The 15,379-nt window shown below is 56.6% G+C and overlaps 5 protein-coding genes across 5 annotated transcripts; 4 read left to right on the plus strand and 1 right to left on the minus strand.

Moving 5' to 3' along the window:
• Nucleotides 1–213: 213 nt before the first annotated feature.
• On the minus strand, nt 214–1,144 carry ACO1O0_007703 (uncharacterized protein; the record flags this gene model as incomplete). Its single annotated transcript, XM_083197071.1, has 2 exons — nt 214–978; nt 1,040–1,144. 2 exons carry the CDS (start codon nt 1,142–1,144, stop codon nt 214–216), a joined length of 870 nt encoding a protein of 289 aa, XP_083046539.1.
• A 4,435-nt stretch (nt 1,145–5,579) lies between these two features.
• Nucleotides 5,580–7,120, plus strand: ACO1O0_007704 (SANT/Myb-like DNA-binding domain-containing protein; the record flags this gene model as incomplete). The annotated part of the gene is made up of 7 exons (XM_083197072.1): nt 5,580–5,584; nt 6,028–6,622; nt 6,679–6,726; nt 6,777–6,809; nt 6,868–6,951; nt 7,003–7,036; nt 7,092–7,120. The coding sequence occupies 7 exons, from the start codon at nt 5,580–5,582 to the stop codon at nt 7,118–7,120; spliced, it is 828 nt and encodes a 275-aa protein (XP_083046540.1).
• A 2,356-nt stretch (nt 7,121–9,476) lies between these two features.
• On the plus strand, nt 9,477–10,972 carry UTR2 (concanavalin A-like lectin/glucanase domain-containing protein; the record flags this gene model as incomplete). The annotated part of the gene is made up of 3 exons (XM_083197073.1): nt 9,477–9,582; nt 9,633–10,070; nt 10,131–10,972. 3 exons carry the CDS (start codon nt 9,477–9,479, stop codon nt 10,970–10,972), a joined length of 1,386 nt encoding a protein of 461 aa, XP_083046541.1.
• Nucleotides 10,973–11,800: 828 nt separating this feature from the next.
• Nucleotides 11,801–12,556, plus strand: ACO1O0_007706 (uncharacterized protein; the record flags this gene model as incomplete). The annotated part of the gene is made up of 1 exon (XM_083197074.1): nt 11,801–12,556. The coding sequence occupies one exon, from the start codon at nt 11,801–11,803 to the stop codon at nt 12,554–12,556; it is 756 nt and encodes a 251-aa protein (XP_083046542.1).
• Nucleotides 12,557–13,846: 1,290 nt separating this feature from the next.
• Nucleotides 13,847–15,016, plus strand: ACO1O0_007707 (Lactonase, 7-bladed beta-propeller-domain-containing protein; the record flags this gene model as incomplete). The annotated part of the gene is made up of 1 exon (XM_083197075.1): nt 13,847–15,016. One exon carries the CDS (start codon nt 13,847–13,849, stop codon nt 15,014–15,016), a length of 1,170 nt encoding a protein of 389 aa, XP_083046543.1.
• Nucleotides 15,017–15,379: the final 363 nt, after the last annotated feature.

The raw sequence follows: 15,379 nt of genomic DNA on the forward strand, positions 1-15,379 counted from the left end.
ATCCTCCGTACGTACGGACGGATACAGTACGAAGTACATGCATCCCACGATGATTCACGTTCCTCTTGTCACTTTCAAGATTGCACTCTGCACTCAGCAACAAGTCGAGTCGGCTGTTCGTCTGTTATGATATTTCGTATCCACCTGACAAGACAACCAGACTCCTCGCTGCCATGGCATGACACTCTCCAGAATCCACACAGACAAAGTATATTAGTTGACCTCCATCTTGCGAATCATATCCCTATCCCATGCACTCCTCACACTACCCCCCTCCGGTCCCAGGATCCCCGACAGGCTCGTCCGGCCGCCATCTCCAAATCCCTCGCGCGTGTCGCTGACCGGGCTGGCCGACGGTGTGATCGGGCTGTGGCCCTGGTGCCCGCAGCACCGCCCTGTCTTCCATGCCCGCTCGAGCATCGATGGCGATGCTTTGTGCCCGTACTCGCTCGCAATGGCCGCCCAGAACGTATTCCGGTGCGCCACGTAGATGGCGTGCAGGCGCGACAGGTCGACGTGCGAGGCATTGTGCACGGGCGCAGACACGGAGGGGAGGGTCGTGTCGAGACGGAGGCCCTGCTTCGAAGCACTGGTGGCCTCAAAGGCGGGCAGCAGTCTTTGGCCCTCTGGGTACCCCCGGGGAGCCTCGCTGGGCTTGCTACCAACGACGCCGGGCCTGGGAAGGATGGCGGGTAGCTTGGGTGATGTCGTCGTGCTCATGATGCTGGGCAGCCGCACATCCGACACGCCGACCTGGGCCGCCGAGGCCATCCTGTTGTCCCTCACAGCCGACGTCTCCCGGAACAGGTGAGAGTAGTCTGTAGACACAGACGAGCACGAGAGGTTGCGCTTGCGGCGATTGCTCCCGTGCGAGATCTGATGGTAGTGAAGCCGGCACGCCAACTCGGTCTTGTTGAGGTGAGCGGCAATGTGCTTGTAAGGCATCTTCTGGAGCCGGGTCTGGAGGAGATATGCCTCCTAGTGGGTTGTCAGCTTACCCAGGAGGGAAAGGGAGCATTTGTTGCACTTCTTGGCTTACCTCACTGTCGCTCCAGGCTCGTCCCCCGCCCGTGGACAAGGACTTGCGGTGCTTTGTCACTCCGTTCCCATGCGGCTCCAGAGCACCGTGGGAGGGTGCGTACATGACGTGTGAGAGCTCCATTTGCAGCTAGAGTCGTTTGTTAAACTGAGAAACGGACAACGAATGTTCGCGCAACTAGACCAGCTGGTTGCAATGTCGTGTGAATTAAGCCTCTGGTAACCGGACCGCGTTGCGCTCTATACAAAAGATGGCCGAAACCTCTTTGGTGTTAATTATGAAATATGGTCGTCGAACCAAAGTAATAGTCGTAATGATAGAATATTAAATAAAAGGTATAAGCAGCCAGCTGCCGGTCGAAGTGAAGCGCAGAACAGAGAAACGATATTTGCAACGTCAAACAAAGCCCAGTGGTATCATACACAATCCAAAAACACCAACGTCCCTGAGCTTGCCGTGTCCTTCCTTGATATAGCCTCGAGCTCGGGCGATCTGGCTAGCCACTTTGGTGATGAGCGTCATCTGCAACAGCCGTGACCAGGGTGTGTGTGCCGTGTGGGAGACATGGGCGACAAGTGTATCAGGTTCGCAGAGAGCTGCAGTAGTGTTTCCAACACTAGCCTACGTTTGATCTTAAGCTTGTGTCGTTAATCGTTTCCGCTCTGTCATTGTCAAGCGGAACGAGATCCGGATGAGTTCTGTTCCGTGTCAAGGGGACGAGGGCGTTGGTGGCACCCTAGGTGAAGATCAAACATAACCACTCTGATACTGAATATCCAAGAGGTTTTCTTCTGGTACTATTCGGATATTTTCCACAGTCAAAACCCCTAGGGGCATATTTTTGACGCCTCACCGACAGCTGATATCTCCATCAGCAGCAGCCGTCCCCAGATGGGTGACCACTATGAAGAGACACCGGACGATGCCGCCGTGCTGACCGCAGTCCATGCTTCAGGTGCTGACTCCCGAAACAGGGACGTCGGCTTCCATGTTGCACAGATTGGCTGCTCGAGCCACGGCCGTCTAGATAGACCTCGTGAGCTCCCAGATTAAACTCGGCAGATAGAGCTGGCGGCACAACCCTGGCCCAGACCTGTGGGTTGACCGTCAACTATTGAACGGTGAAGGGTTCGCATGCATATCTCTGAGACAACAGACGTCTTCGTTAGCAGTCGATACTGGGCTTGCTGACTCGTACCGGCCGTGTAAGTTGTCGTTGGAAATTGTGATGCCTGGACTGATGCTCCATGATAGTCACACACAGGAGGCACTGGATAATTCGGCCCTCGACGCTCTGCCTCTCTCTCACTTTCTTTGCCAAAGAAAAAAACAACAAGAAAATCGAGAGACTGTGGATTCTCGCAGCACATTTCCTGGTCCAAAATGGTACCCTTTGCCACAAGAAACCCCTGTCGTGCGTTCAGATCTCCATGCGGGGGGGCAGCCCTTGAAACCCACTAACCCTGCCATCGATTTCATGACGGTATCAGCATCTCAACTACCCCTAGGTCCCTGGACTTTCTCGTCTCCATGTTAATATTACGTCGCGTATCCGTACGCCTAGTCAATTCTGCAGCCATGACAGCTTGGCCGAAACATGCAGCTCAAACCAATGGCTCCTTCTTGGCAACCTTTTCTGCGCTTATAAACATACCGCCTGAAGACTCATCTGGCAGATGAACATCACCCGTGGTGCAAAAGACGTGCGGTGGAAGCATGAGACGTTCCCGGCATTGAGCCTACTACGTCGTTAGACCCCACGTTTCTATTCACCCGGGTGGCAGCGCTTCCGATGCCGATAGGGGCTTCCGTATCAAGACGTATTCCTCTTGGAGTTTTGGTCCGTCTGGAAACCAGGCCTAAGCGCCCGCCCATGCCTTTAGCCTTTATGGCGTCCATGGTGAAATATGACTAGCATCGCATCGAGTGGACTCAGCCAATGAGTTTTGGCCGTTCGAGAACATGCCTCCATGGAAGTAGCTACCTATTTCTTGAACCACGTCACTGTTAGCCGGGGGCAGTGGATGAGGCGGCGCCCTCTTGGCCATCCCCCAAGTATCTCAAGGGGCCGGGTTTCGACAACCAGGCTGCTTGATGAGAGACTTCTCTGCGGGCATTGAATATCCAAGGCCGGTCCACCAGCTTTTGGATGAGTTGATACGTGGGGCGAACAAGTATATAAAAGCCTTCAACGCGGGCACGTTAGGTTGGCGCTGGTGTACAGAGGGTTGGTCCTGTAATGCCACCAGCATTTTGTGACCTACAGGTTCGCGCATCCCAAGACCTAGGGGCGGAATCCGCCTACGTCCTAAGAGGAGTCTTCTAGTCCTGTACAGGCGTACCCGTAGTTTCGATAGTCAAGTGCATGCAACTTGTGACCTCAGCAGCAAAACCCTCCACACCGTGTATCCGTACTTGACCATTTGAAGGTGGAGCAGATAGTAGTTGTCCTCACCTTGCCTCAGAATGTTTGCCGACTAGCAGATGCGGCTAAAGCTCGCATGCAGGATCCTCCCGTAAACAATTGGACCAACAAGACCAGTTGCACGACAGGTATGGTGGGAATGACAGGTTAGCATTACTGGGAGAGGCTTGGACGCCAACGACATCGATGGCATGAGACGGCGTGGTCGGTAATGGTCCGGAGGCGACTGGCCGCGCGAAAGCGCAGTGAGCCGACTCATCGTGATCCGAGAAGGGTAATGAGGCCACAAGCGATGAAGCAAAGTCATCCGATAATAGGCATAAAGAAGACAGATTCGGAATCCTGGGCTTGCCATCGTTCATTCACGGCAACTCTGTTCGTTGTTCTTGCCTTGTAGGAGGAGCGGGACGACGAATGATTCGCGGCTGCGGCGAATCACAGTGCAGACGGCACGACGAAGGTGACGGAAGGTTCAGTCTCTATCACGTGAATCTGACTATTCGGGGAATAGCGTAGGAAAATTGTCCCCACCGGAGCCTGCCCCACTTCTTCGATGTGGAAGGAAGGTTGCCTCCCGGTCGCCAAAGAAAACCAGTCACTGGCCTACCATCTGACCACGTCCCCGTTCCCCGTTCCTGTCCCAAACAACGACCGCCTTTGTATTCACCCTGGGGAACTTAAGTCACCCGCACAAGTGACTTTACCTCGAGGTACAGTAACGACAGTGATAGCGACAGGTGGATATCCATACAGCAGGACACAACGTGGATCCACTGCCCAGTTGGACAAGCAACATCAAAACCATTAACCATCATCAAATCAATCCCAACCCGTCAACTCGCTGAGAGCCAGCTCACTCCTGCTGCGCTTTTTTCTTGCCGTCTCAGTTGTTGCAGGTCGACAGACGTCTGCTCTCCCGCCCCAAAAGCCAAAAGTCTCTTCACCGTCGCCACCGTATCATCAGCACCAGCCACCGGAGCAGGACACGGCGAGAGAAACAAAGTCTAAGGGACAGGAGATAAGTAGAGGAGGAGAAGAGAAAAGAAGCCAACAGACATAACAGCATTACTTGTTCGCATTGACCCCAAAAACACAAAAGGGTCCCGGCAGTTGCGCACCAGCTAGCTGCCTTAGATTTCTCTGCGCGTCCCACACTTCCGCACCTCCGGGAGGTACTTGGCCCCTCATCTTTGGAGATCAGTATCGGGACTTGGGCCCGTCCAACTCAACAGTCACGGGACACCTGCACCCGCGGGCAGGTCGTCAAACTTCTTCGAACTGAGGTATATCTACCTGAAACCTTCTGAGGTTTGACAGGTCACTCCGACTTGTCGTTTGACAGCGACGTGCGAGACCAGCATTCGTCGACCATTGTCTCCGGTACCTTGAAACCGATCGACGCGGACCCGACGGGCCCACGAGACTTTGATCGTGAGTACCTCTGCAATTCGTTGACTTCCATGTTTCTCGCGTCGCTTCTGTGGTCCCTGCAATTGTTTGCCCCAAACTCACGACCCCGAAACGATGCAGCTTGACGGACCAACTGCTAAGCTTGCCCGCTTCCCCACGCCTCCAGCGATCCAGCATTCAACCAATTCCCCCGTTGTTGCGCTGCGGTGCTTGATTGTGACAATCGCGTCCTTGGCCAAGTACCGCATCGCGCGCTGCTGGTTGCAGTTGGTTGGGCCCGGTGGGCGCGGGTAGCCGGTTGGTGCTTCGGCCTCAGCGAGCTAAACCAGAGACGGTAGAGGCCCGGTGGGGGATCAGCCAGTCATTGAGCGCTGTGCAGCCGGGCCCGCTGTGTCTTCAGGTGCTGGCCTGGGCCTGCCCAGCCTGCCGCGCACGGGCAATTTTTGCACAGCCCTGCCCTGCCACCTGCCCAGCGTTGGGGTGTCTCGTCATCCTCCGTCTCTCGTCTCTCTCTCTCTCCCCTCTGTCAACAAGCATCAATCGCGTCTCGCCGCCAGATCGTCGCGCGCTCTCCCATCGTCTTTCTTGTTTCTGGGCCTGAAGCTGACTGCGGATTCCATCCGCGCCTCACAGAAGATGCAGCAGTGGCAGGTCGGCCCCGTGCCGGACTACGTCTACGCCAACTCCACACACCAAAGCAATGACATGCAGTGAGTACCTACGATACTTCCTCTCTTTGTCCCCGGTACCTCAGCCGCCCGCCCACCTTGGGTCACCCATTCCCCGACACACAACGTCCCTAGCTGGATGTATCCATCCCTCGACTCCCTGCCTTTGCCTACTTGTTTGCTTTCCTGCTTGCTGTTCTTTGCACCGCCTTGCCTCAATCACCACAGGCAAGCGCCGACTTGTGCCATCATGTATCACCGTCGCCCTGTATTGGTGTCGCGACCTCGATCCTGCGTCGGCCATCGTGGCGGGTTGCTCGACCTCGCGACACCTTCACCTTTTATCTGCCCCCTCACCCTAGCATCCTCGAACTCACTTACCCCCTGCCGCTATCGACGTGTTTCGACAAACCGTGATTGCGGCGCCATGTCATGGGCAACTCGCCCGTCCTACCCGACGCGACCTCGCTAACGCCGTCCTCAAGACACCAGCATCCGTATCAGGCCGACATGGCCCGCCGCGGAGAGCGCATGGAGTTCCCCTACCCAGGGGGACCTCAACCGCCCAACATGACGCCGCAGCAGCAGCAACATCATCCGACCCCCGTTCAGCCACCTATGAATGTTCCCCAGCAGCCGACCGGGCCCCCGTCCCAGCAGCAGACTCCGACCCAGACGCCGGCGCAGCCGCCCAGGCAGCGCAAGCGGCCTGCCCCCGGAGCGCCGCCGGCGGCCGCACCGCCCCCCGTCACGAACGCTCCTCCCCCCCCATCGGGCACTCCCACACAGGCCCAGGCGCCCTCACAAGCTCCCCAGCCTCCTCATGCCGGGCCCCAGCCGCCACAGTCGCAACACCAGCCGGCCCAGCACCAGCCTCAGCAGCCCCAGCCGCATCCTCAAGGTCAGCAGGCTCACCAGACGCCCCCGCAACCCCAGCCACCAGTCAACGATGTCAACTCCGCCGCCGTGGCCCCGCCGCCGGCCAAGAAGAGCCGCACCAACACGCCATGGACACCACAGGAGGAGCTTCGCTTGAAGCAGATGCGTGACGCTGGCAACAGCTGGGCTGAGATTGCCAAGGTTTGTGACTCCGAGTTGATTGGGAGAACTGCGCCGTGAGCTAACCTTTGGCGCAGACTTTTCCCACCAGGACTGAGGGTTCGGTCAAGAAGCATTGGTACAAGGTACGTGGTTTGCCAGTGTCGTGGCAAGCACATGGCTGACAGGGACCTAGGATATGCATTACGCAGAGTTTGCCGAAGATGAGGTTTGTTGCTTCCCGGGCTCTCACGTGCGCTGATCTGCGTAGCTGACACTCGTAACAGAGCCAAGCTCTCATGAGCGCAATTAAGGACTACGAGAACAACAAATGGAAGGTAATTGGGCAGAAGGTCGGCAAGCCAGCCAAGGTAGGTTTCTTCTGGGTGCCCTATGTATACAGCCTGGCTAACCATGACCAGGCTTGCGAGCAATATGCCAAGGAGCATTTTCCTGGTATGGATCCGTTAGCTTTTCAAGAAGTAGGTGATACTGGCTAACAAGACTGCAGAGCTATTTGCGAACAACAAAGGTCGGTAGAACGGGCCCTACACCCCAACAGGGACTCGACCGTTGGCTAGGGAGACGCCATCAAGTAACGACAATATCCGGAGTTTGCGCAGCCCGTCGCAACATCTCCCGGTGATACAACCCGGCTTCGGACCTCCGATGTTTCCTGCGAGGAACAACTTGCATTGATTATCTAGTATGGCTTGCTTTTGACAACGGCGCGGGTGGAATGAATGGGATCGGTCGAAACGGAATCGAGTTTTCTTGGTTGGCTAATTTTTGGGTTGTGTGCGTACATGGTTCTTCTCCTTTGTGAGGGCCGAATGGAGACGGTTACGTGAGCAAGACGGATGGGGTTCGTGTAAGAGAAGGTGCTTATGGGTACCCTTTGAGGAAGACGTTTTCAGTGTCGAGGATTGACTTGGTTTGCACAGGACAAGCTTCGAAATTTGGAGAGAAGTAGTCCCGTCTTAATTACATGCCTCGGTGTAGCTATACCCACTCAAGATGAACGATTTCCCATTGCAATCTGTTCATCTAGTTCCATGGGAGCCCAAAAGCAAACCAAATCAATGGTGGGGGCAGTTTTATCGTCATTATCTCTAGCCGTTGGATGCATTGAAGGTAATTTGGTGGTAACGATTGCAGAGTACATGCACACACTACGAGTATGTACAAGTTCCCTCGAAGTCCATGTACGAGCGGGTCGAAGGGAACGGTCTAAAGGTTATGGGAGACTAAGTTTTGTCGACAACGGGTCATCCCTTTTCGAGAATCCGGGGACGAAGGGCGCCCGGAAGCTTAACTTTGACGACCTCCTCCATCTCGCCAAGACATACCAACGGTCTATACCCGGTACGTATGTGGTGAGTGGAGATACTAACATGTGTCTAGAGGATATTACAGCGAAGTCTCCATAAACAACGATTGAAACTTATATGACTGATTGTCAAAGCCCGTGTACCGGTTAGCTGAGAGCCGCTGGATACGACAACTGGTTCGCTGCCTGGCCGGTTACATTTACAGGTACTACGTACATTGGACCCTTGAACAAAGTTGGTGTGATGGGCCAAGGCCAAGGCAGCGGTAACGTAAAAAAAAAAAAAAAAAGTACGTAGTACTACGTACATGACCATTGACCAGCCAAGAGCTGAGGTGCTGCCCATCCGTTAGGTATCTATTTATACAACGTCGCACAACGCGGAGAATAAGGCAGATCCTTATTCTAGCTTCTCTATCCGTATTCCCTGCGGCCATGGATGGGGCACAATAAGGGCCGGGAGGAAAAGACTCTTGATGACGGGTATTGTCTTGCCAAGGGGAAGCGCTCACAAGACGTGATTCGTGGTCGCATCGTGATTATTACTCGTACGAGGCTGCACGCACAGGGGCCAAGATCGCTGGCAATGCATGTTATGTACCCGTAATACGAGGATTATCGTTCCAGATCGTCTGGCGGCTGGGCGCAGGTGGGTGGGTCTGAGGACAACTGGGGCGTGTGTGGGCAGTGCGCGGGGGGATCCCGAAGGTATTCTATCCGTAATACTACCCAATATTGAAAGATTTTTCTTTTCCGTTTCAGGGCGAGTCATCTGACGACATGAGGTTGAAGGTAATATCGGTTTCACGTCCTATAGAAGGCAATAGGAGACATGAACATCTTGTGAGGGCGAAAGAGTTATGTACTACTCCGTATGGATTATGAAATTCCACGGTGATCAAAGCCCTGGAGGTGACGGAGTGAGCGAGCGACCTGAAAACCGCCCTGGACAGTGGCGGCGCCCCACTTATGCTATTTGATCAGGCGTTCAGTGTGTGGTGGATTCTTCAACGCCCGCTGGTGTCCCTTTTCTCCCTGGCCCTCCTTGTTGCTCGACCCCGTCTCCTCTCCCAATCTCAAATCCACCCCAAAACCACTCCCCTTCGACGGTCGTTTTTCTCGCCCAGCAGTCAGTGGACGTAAGGCCGACATTGACGGGAAGGAGGATTCATTCGTTCGTCGTTTATTCGTTCGCTCGCTCACTCGCTCGCTCCTGTTCTCTTTAGCATCTCGAAGCATTTGTTATTGGCAGGACCCCTGGGACTCCTGTCTCTCCTGCACCACTTGGCATTCGGTCGAAGCAAACACCCGGTTCCCTCCAGACGCCCACGACGCGGCTCGACGAACCCACATTCGCCTGAATCAATTGTCTTGGATTATTTTTGACGTGATTACCCACGCGTCTCGTGCTCTAGCCCTCCATCGCGACTTGGCATCGGATCTCCCTCGCATCGCATCGCATTCCAACAGAGTGGACCGTAAACAAGTCCCTCGTTATTTACATCTCAACACCATAGTCCTCGCCGATTCGTCCCTCGGACCATCAAGCACTTTTATACGGTCGCAATGTTGAAGTCTCTGGCGCTGGCGGCCCTCATGGGCGCTAGCTCTGTGCTTGCCGTCGAATGCCATCGTGGCCTGAAGTGCCCCAAGGCGACGCCTTGCTGTTCCCGTGAGTCGACTGGCTGATGTCGCATGGTAGTTGGAGCTGACCTTTTGTAGAATACGGCGAGTGTGGTGTCGGCGCCTTCTGCCTTGGCGGCTGCGATCCTACGACGTCTTTTAGCCTCGATTCTTGCGCGCCCGCGCCCGTTTGCAAGAGCAAGGACCTCAAGTTTGATTCTCTGGACCGGGTCGTCAACATCAACAAGTACCTGGGCGATGCCTCCAAGGCCGACTGGGTGGTCTCGGGCGAGCCTGCCCAGCATGAGGGCAACATGCTGCTGACCATGCCCAAGGGCAGTGTGGGCACCGTGGTCTCCTCCACGACCTACATGTGGTACGGCAATGTCAAGGCCCGCCTCAAGACCAGCCGAGGTCGCGGTGTCGTCTCGGCCTTTATCCTCTTCTCGGATGTCAAGGACGAGATCGACTACGAGTTTGTCGGTGTCGACCTCGAGACGGCCCAGACCAACTTTTACTACCACGGCATCCCCAACTGTGAGTGCTCACTCGCCCCTTGCCTATTGAATGAACAGCTGAATCTAATGCGATCTGTAGACGAGAACTCGGAAAACATTACCATCACTGACTCGTTTTCCAACTTCCACGACTACGAGATTCGCTGGACCCCCGACAAGATTGAGTGGCTCATTGACGGCAAATCTGGCCGCATACAGGAGCGCAAGGACACCTGGAACAAGACGGCTCAAAACTACGCCTTCCCTCAGACACCCGCCCGCGTGCAGCTGTCACTCTGGCCTGGTGGTCTCGAGAGCAACCCCAAGGGAACCGTGGACTGGGCCGGTGGCCTCATCGACTGGAACCACCCGGACATCAAGAAGCCGGGCTACTTCTACGTCGAGGTCGAGTCTGTCTCGATCGAGTGCTACGACGGAAAGGATGGCCTGGGCACCAACAACGGCAAGAGCTACATCTATGACGATATTTCGGGCACCAACGACACTGTCGTCGACGGCGACAAGAAGACGATTCTCGCCTCGCTGCAAGCCACTGGCCTTGACATGGACAAGGGCAAGAAGGAGGACGATGACAAGGACGATGATAAGGACGACGACAAGGACGATGACAAGGACAGCGACAAGGACGATGACAAGGACGACGACAAGGATGACGACAAGGACGACGCTCCCACTGTCCCCGGCGGGAGCACCGGCTCTGGAGAGCACGAGGAGAGCAGCAACCAGGACGACTCAGGCTCCGACTCGTCCGTTCCTGGCGGTGGTGGCAGCAGCGGCTCACCGCCCGAAGGCTACGACACTGGCAGTTTCGACCAGGGTCTGGATGAAGGCTCCAAGGACGGCGGTGGCAATGCGGGGACCAAGTCGAGTGCCAGCGCTCTGGCCATGATCATTGCCGGCGGCGCGCTGTACTGGCTGTAGGCTACAGAGGGTGGAGGCGCGTTGTTTTTGCCCCCTGGTGGCTGAGCGGCATGGCGCAGCACGCATATGGAATTGGTCTCTTTTTGTATTACCCACGTGGGGGTGGTGTCTGGGATTTGGCATTCTTTGGTGGCATTGGCTTCTTTCATCTTGTCTGATATTCATATGTGCTTGATACTGGCAGCACCTAGTTACTGCATTGGTGGTGGCTGATGGAGTGGTTAGGGAACTAATGGCTTTGGCCGTCCGGTCCTTTGGGGTTGTAGATAATGAGGCAAAGTACGAACAGCCCTGGTAAATACGTACACGGTGGAAACCACCCAGCAATGGATTATTTTGATGGAACGCGTGCGTGTCTTGCACAATCTAGGCGAGTTTTGTCATCCGCAGCGTCGTTGGGCTTTGCTGGTAGGCTGAGCTCGCATGCACAACTCGCGTGCGAGGCCGTTAGGCGCGAGGCGCGAGGCGCGGGGCGAGTCTGGGGGTACGCACCGGATGTTAGGACAGCCCGCAAATTAGAGTGCGGGCACTAGCGCCACCACGTAGCTCGGTGTGGGTCCCAGATTCGGACTGACGAGACGGTTGACGAACTGGCGAGGACTACGACCGAGGACGACGGGGATTGATGGAAGGGGAGATAAATAGATGGAACGGCACCTGATGATGGGGGAGAAGATGGCAGATTATCAGATTATTAGGCTATCAGATTATCAGATTCATCATCCAGACAGCGATTGATAATCCTGAGCAGGTGCTTCTCTCCCGTGCTCTACCACCACCACCCACGACTCTCACAGGACTTACACAAGTTCCAACCACAACTAGAAGATGGGCAAGACAATCACCTTTGTTGGGGCCTCCTCTGGCTGCGGCCACTCAGCCCTCACCACCGCCCTCGCCGCGGGAGATACATGCATCGCCCTCTGCCGCGTCCCCAGCAAGCTCGACGACCTCCAATCCGCCTATCCCAGCACGCTCCTCGTCAAGCACGGCAACGCCCACGACGTCTCCTCGGTCGCGGCCTGCCTCGTCCACAACGGCCGCATCGTCGACGCCGTCAGCACCTCCATCGGCTCCACCATCGACCCCAAGACCCTCAAGGTCGCCGACCCGGACGTCTGCAAGCGCGGCATGGCCACCCTGCTCGACGCCCTGCGGCAGGTCCGCCGCGACCTGGGAGGCGGCGCGCAGGACGGGCGCCGCGGCCCGCTGCTGGCCATTGTCAGCACGACGGGCATCGCCGACGCGGGGAGGGACTTCCCCCTGCTGCTGTACCCGCTGTACCACTACGTGCTGGCGGCGCCGCACGCGGACAAGAAGGTCATGGAGCGGGACGTGGCGGCGTCGGCGGAGCGGTTCGTGCTGGTGCGGCCGAGCCTGCTGGTGGACAAGGACAAGGACAAGGATCACTGTGGCGTGCGGGTGGGCGTGGAGGATGCGAGGAGTGGCCGCGTGGAGAGCAGGGAGGTTGGGTATGCCATCTCGCGGGCGGCGGTGGGGAGGTGGATGTACGAGAATGTGCTGGCGCGGGCGGGCGAGGAGCAGCATGAGTTTGATGGCAAGGCGGTTTCGATTACCTGGTGAGGGTCTGGTTCTGTCATGTTGTGTTTGCTTAAGCGGGGGCATTAGAATTGGCGCTTATAGATCTCGTTGTGTCGTATTAATATTGATTCTGAATATCTCTTGGACAGTCTGGACTGTATTATATATAATATACACGGACGGTTTCTACCTGACTCGCCATGATCAGTGTGAGCGGCGACAGGTCTGCAATTCAGGCCAGGGTGCCTTTCTACCCTGGAGCTGGGATTCTGGGGCCTTGGGACATGCTCCCGGCAGTTGCATTGCGGAGATGAGTCTAGTGCCGGGGAGACACACGGTGATCAGAGGGGGCCAGCTAGGACATGATGAGATTCATAGTAGACCATGCTGCTAATATGCATTCGGATCAATCCGGATCCAAGTAGACAATGTCTGAATTCGAGTCAGATCCGGCAGGTTCCCGAATTGCTGTCTGGCACAAACATGCGTGTGTTTGTCTCATTCAACTTGGCGAGCGGCATGTTATATTGTTCTTTGGCAGACGAGTGTTCACGTGGGACTCGAACAGCCGCGCTGCTGGGGTGGTATTATATTAGATACATGACCAGTGGGCGCAGTTGCTGGGCGCAGTTGCTGACAATGAGGCTGCGAGTCGCCGAGCCCTTGACAGTGTTGGGGAACAATGTCGAGGACTTGAACGGCATACATAGTAGTAATGACAATGGGAGGATGCAAATCAGAATTGGGGAACGTGGGGTAAGCGGCCATCGGAGGATTAAAAGGAGATTGGGGGAACTGGTTCGGTATCAGTGGAGGAGGATGAGACGATGGAGCGTCACCATGCAATTTGATGCAACGTTAATATTACCTGTACCACACAGGATTAGTCGACGTAGTGCAGTGCTAGCATCGTGAAACTGGGACCAGAAAGGAAGGTTCCCGATGAATGGTGGACATTGGCCGCCGACACCAGCGGATCCTCGTCTGTTTCAGCCGCTGGGGAATCCTCTACAATGCCGACAAGTGATTAAGCAGATGGCATTGAGCAGATGGAACAAGGCACAACAGACCTTGTCTCCGCCGCTAGTGCTACATAGCACGTACACGTACTATGACTACAGTAGCATCAAGGTGTGGTTTATGACGCCTACTGCATAATACCAGTAGCAGGTACTACCTATGTATGTACTGTGTATTCATAGTGGCCGCGAGATATATAAGTCTTGCTCGTCTGCCGCGTCTCTACTCATCCCTGGCCCAAGCAACCCAACCTCAGCGCCTTAACAGCCACCTCCAGAACCCCAACCCTCCCACCTTTGATAGACCATCATCATGAAGGTTCCCGCCACGACCGTCGCCTTCTCGGCCGCCGCCGCCGCCATGCCGGCCATGAGCGAGCGCGCCATCAACGACACGACCCCGGCGCAGATCCTCATGGCGTCGAGCGGGCAGATCCAGGTTGCCGAGTACGACGGCCAGTCCTTCACCACCACCCTGAACGCCCCCGTTTCGGGCGCCCCGACGTGGGTCGAGTTTGTCGAGCCCAATCTGCTGTACGCCGTCGACGAGAACGGCAGCGAGCTGCGCCTGTTCCACCTGGACCTCGACTCCCGGAAGCACCACCGCCAGAGGCGCACCCCCAAGCTGTCTGAGCCCGTCGCCACCGCCACGGGCAGCAGCGGTGTCGTCCACCTGGCCTTCAACCCCGACAAGACCCGCATGGTCGGGGCTGGCTACGGCGCCGGCACCATCGACATCTGGAACATCGAGGGCGAGCAGCTGAGCCTGATCAAGACCATCACCTCGGACGGCCAGACGGGGCCCGTGTCCCCCAACCAGGACAGCGCCCACCCTCACCAGTCGGTGCTGGACCCCACGGGCCGCTACTTCTTGGTCAACGACCTGGGCACCGACAGCGTGCTCGTCATCGACTCGGCCGACGACGCCTGGGAGGTTGTCCACACGCTGGCCGCGCCCGCCGCCTGCGGCCCCCGCCACGGCGTCTTCTCCGTCGACGGCGACAGCACCTACTACTTCGCCCTGTGCGAGCTGAGCAACCAGATCCTGCGCTACACCGTCTCGTACGCCGACGGCGGCGTCTCGTCCGAGCTGCTGGGCACCACCGACTCCATCAAGGGCGGGAACGTGCAGGGCGCCGCCGCGGGCGAGATCGCCCTCGGGCCCGACGGCTCCAGCCTCTACGTCTCGAACCGCCTGCTCAACGACCGCGACGAGGACAACCTCACGCGCTTCCAGATCCAGCAGGGCGGCGGGCTGGCCGTCCAGGACGAGGTGCCCTCGGGCGGCAAGCTGCCGCGCATGTTCAGCATCGACGGCGAGGGCGCCACGCTGTTTGTCGGGAACCAGAATGGGCCGGATGCCGCCGCCGCGTTTGGGCTGGCCGATGATGGGTCCCTGGCGACGGAGGCGTCGGCCACGATGCCCCTGTCTGACTTTGGTGGCGAGGGCTTCGGCCCGGCTTATATCAAGCGCATCCGGTAAGAGGGGAGGTTTGGTGTTGAAAAAGACTGTGAATTGTATATAGTCCTTGCTGGCAGGTTCCAGCCGTATATATAGCCCGGTAATGGCAATGGGGAATGCCGATATTGATGTCTCGATGCCTGGTACCACGTCATGTTGGTGTGTTTGCGTCGTCCCCTCCTAAGAATCCCAACTGCTTTGGTCTAATGGTTCCGACTGACCTTGTGCCTCGAGAAGGATAGCCCCGTATCCCAAGAAACCTGGGTCTTGAATCTCGTCTTATCTGTCTGTCAGTTCGAGAGGCCAATGTTGTGTCGAACTCTCTCCGGCTGAAAGACATCCAAGACCCATCAAAGTAACCTAAATATGCAAGATTGTCACTTG

The sequence above is a fragment of the Amphichorda felina genome (genome assembly GCF_050947745.1).
Source record: "Amphichorda felina strain 45539 chromosome Unknown scaffold_8, whole genome shotgun sequence".
NCBI classification, from domain to species: domain Eukaryota; kingdom Fungi; phylum Ascomycota; class Sordariomycetes; order Hypocreales; family Bionectriaceae; genus Amphichorda; species Amphichorda felina.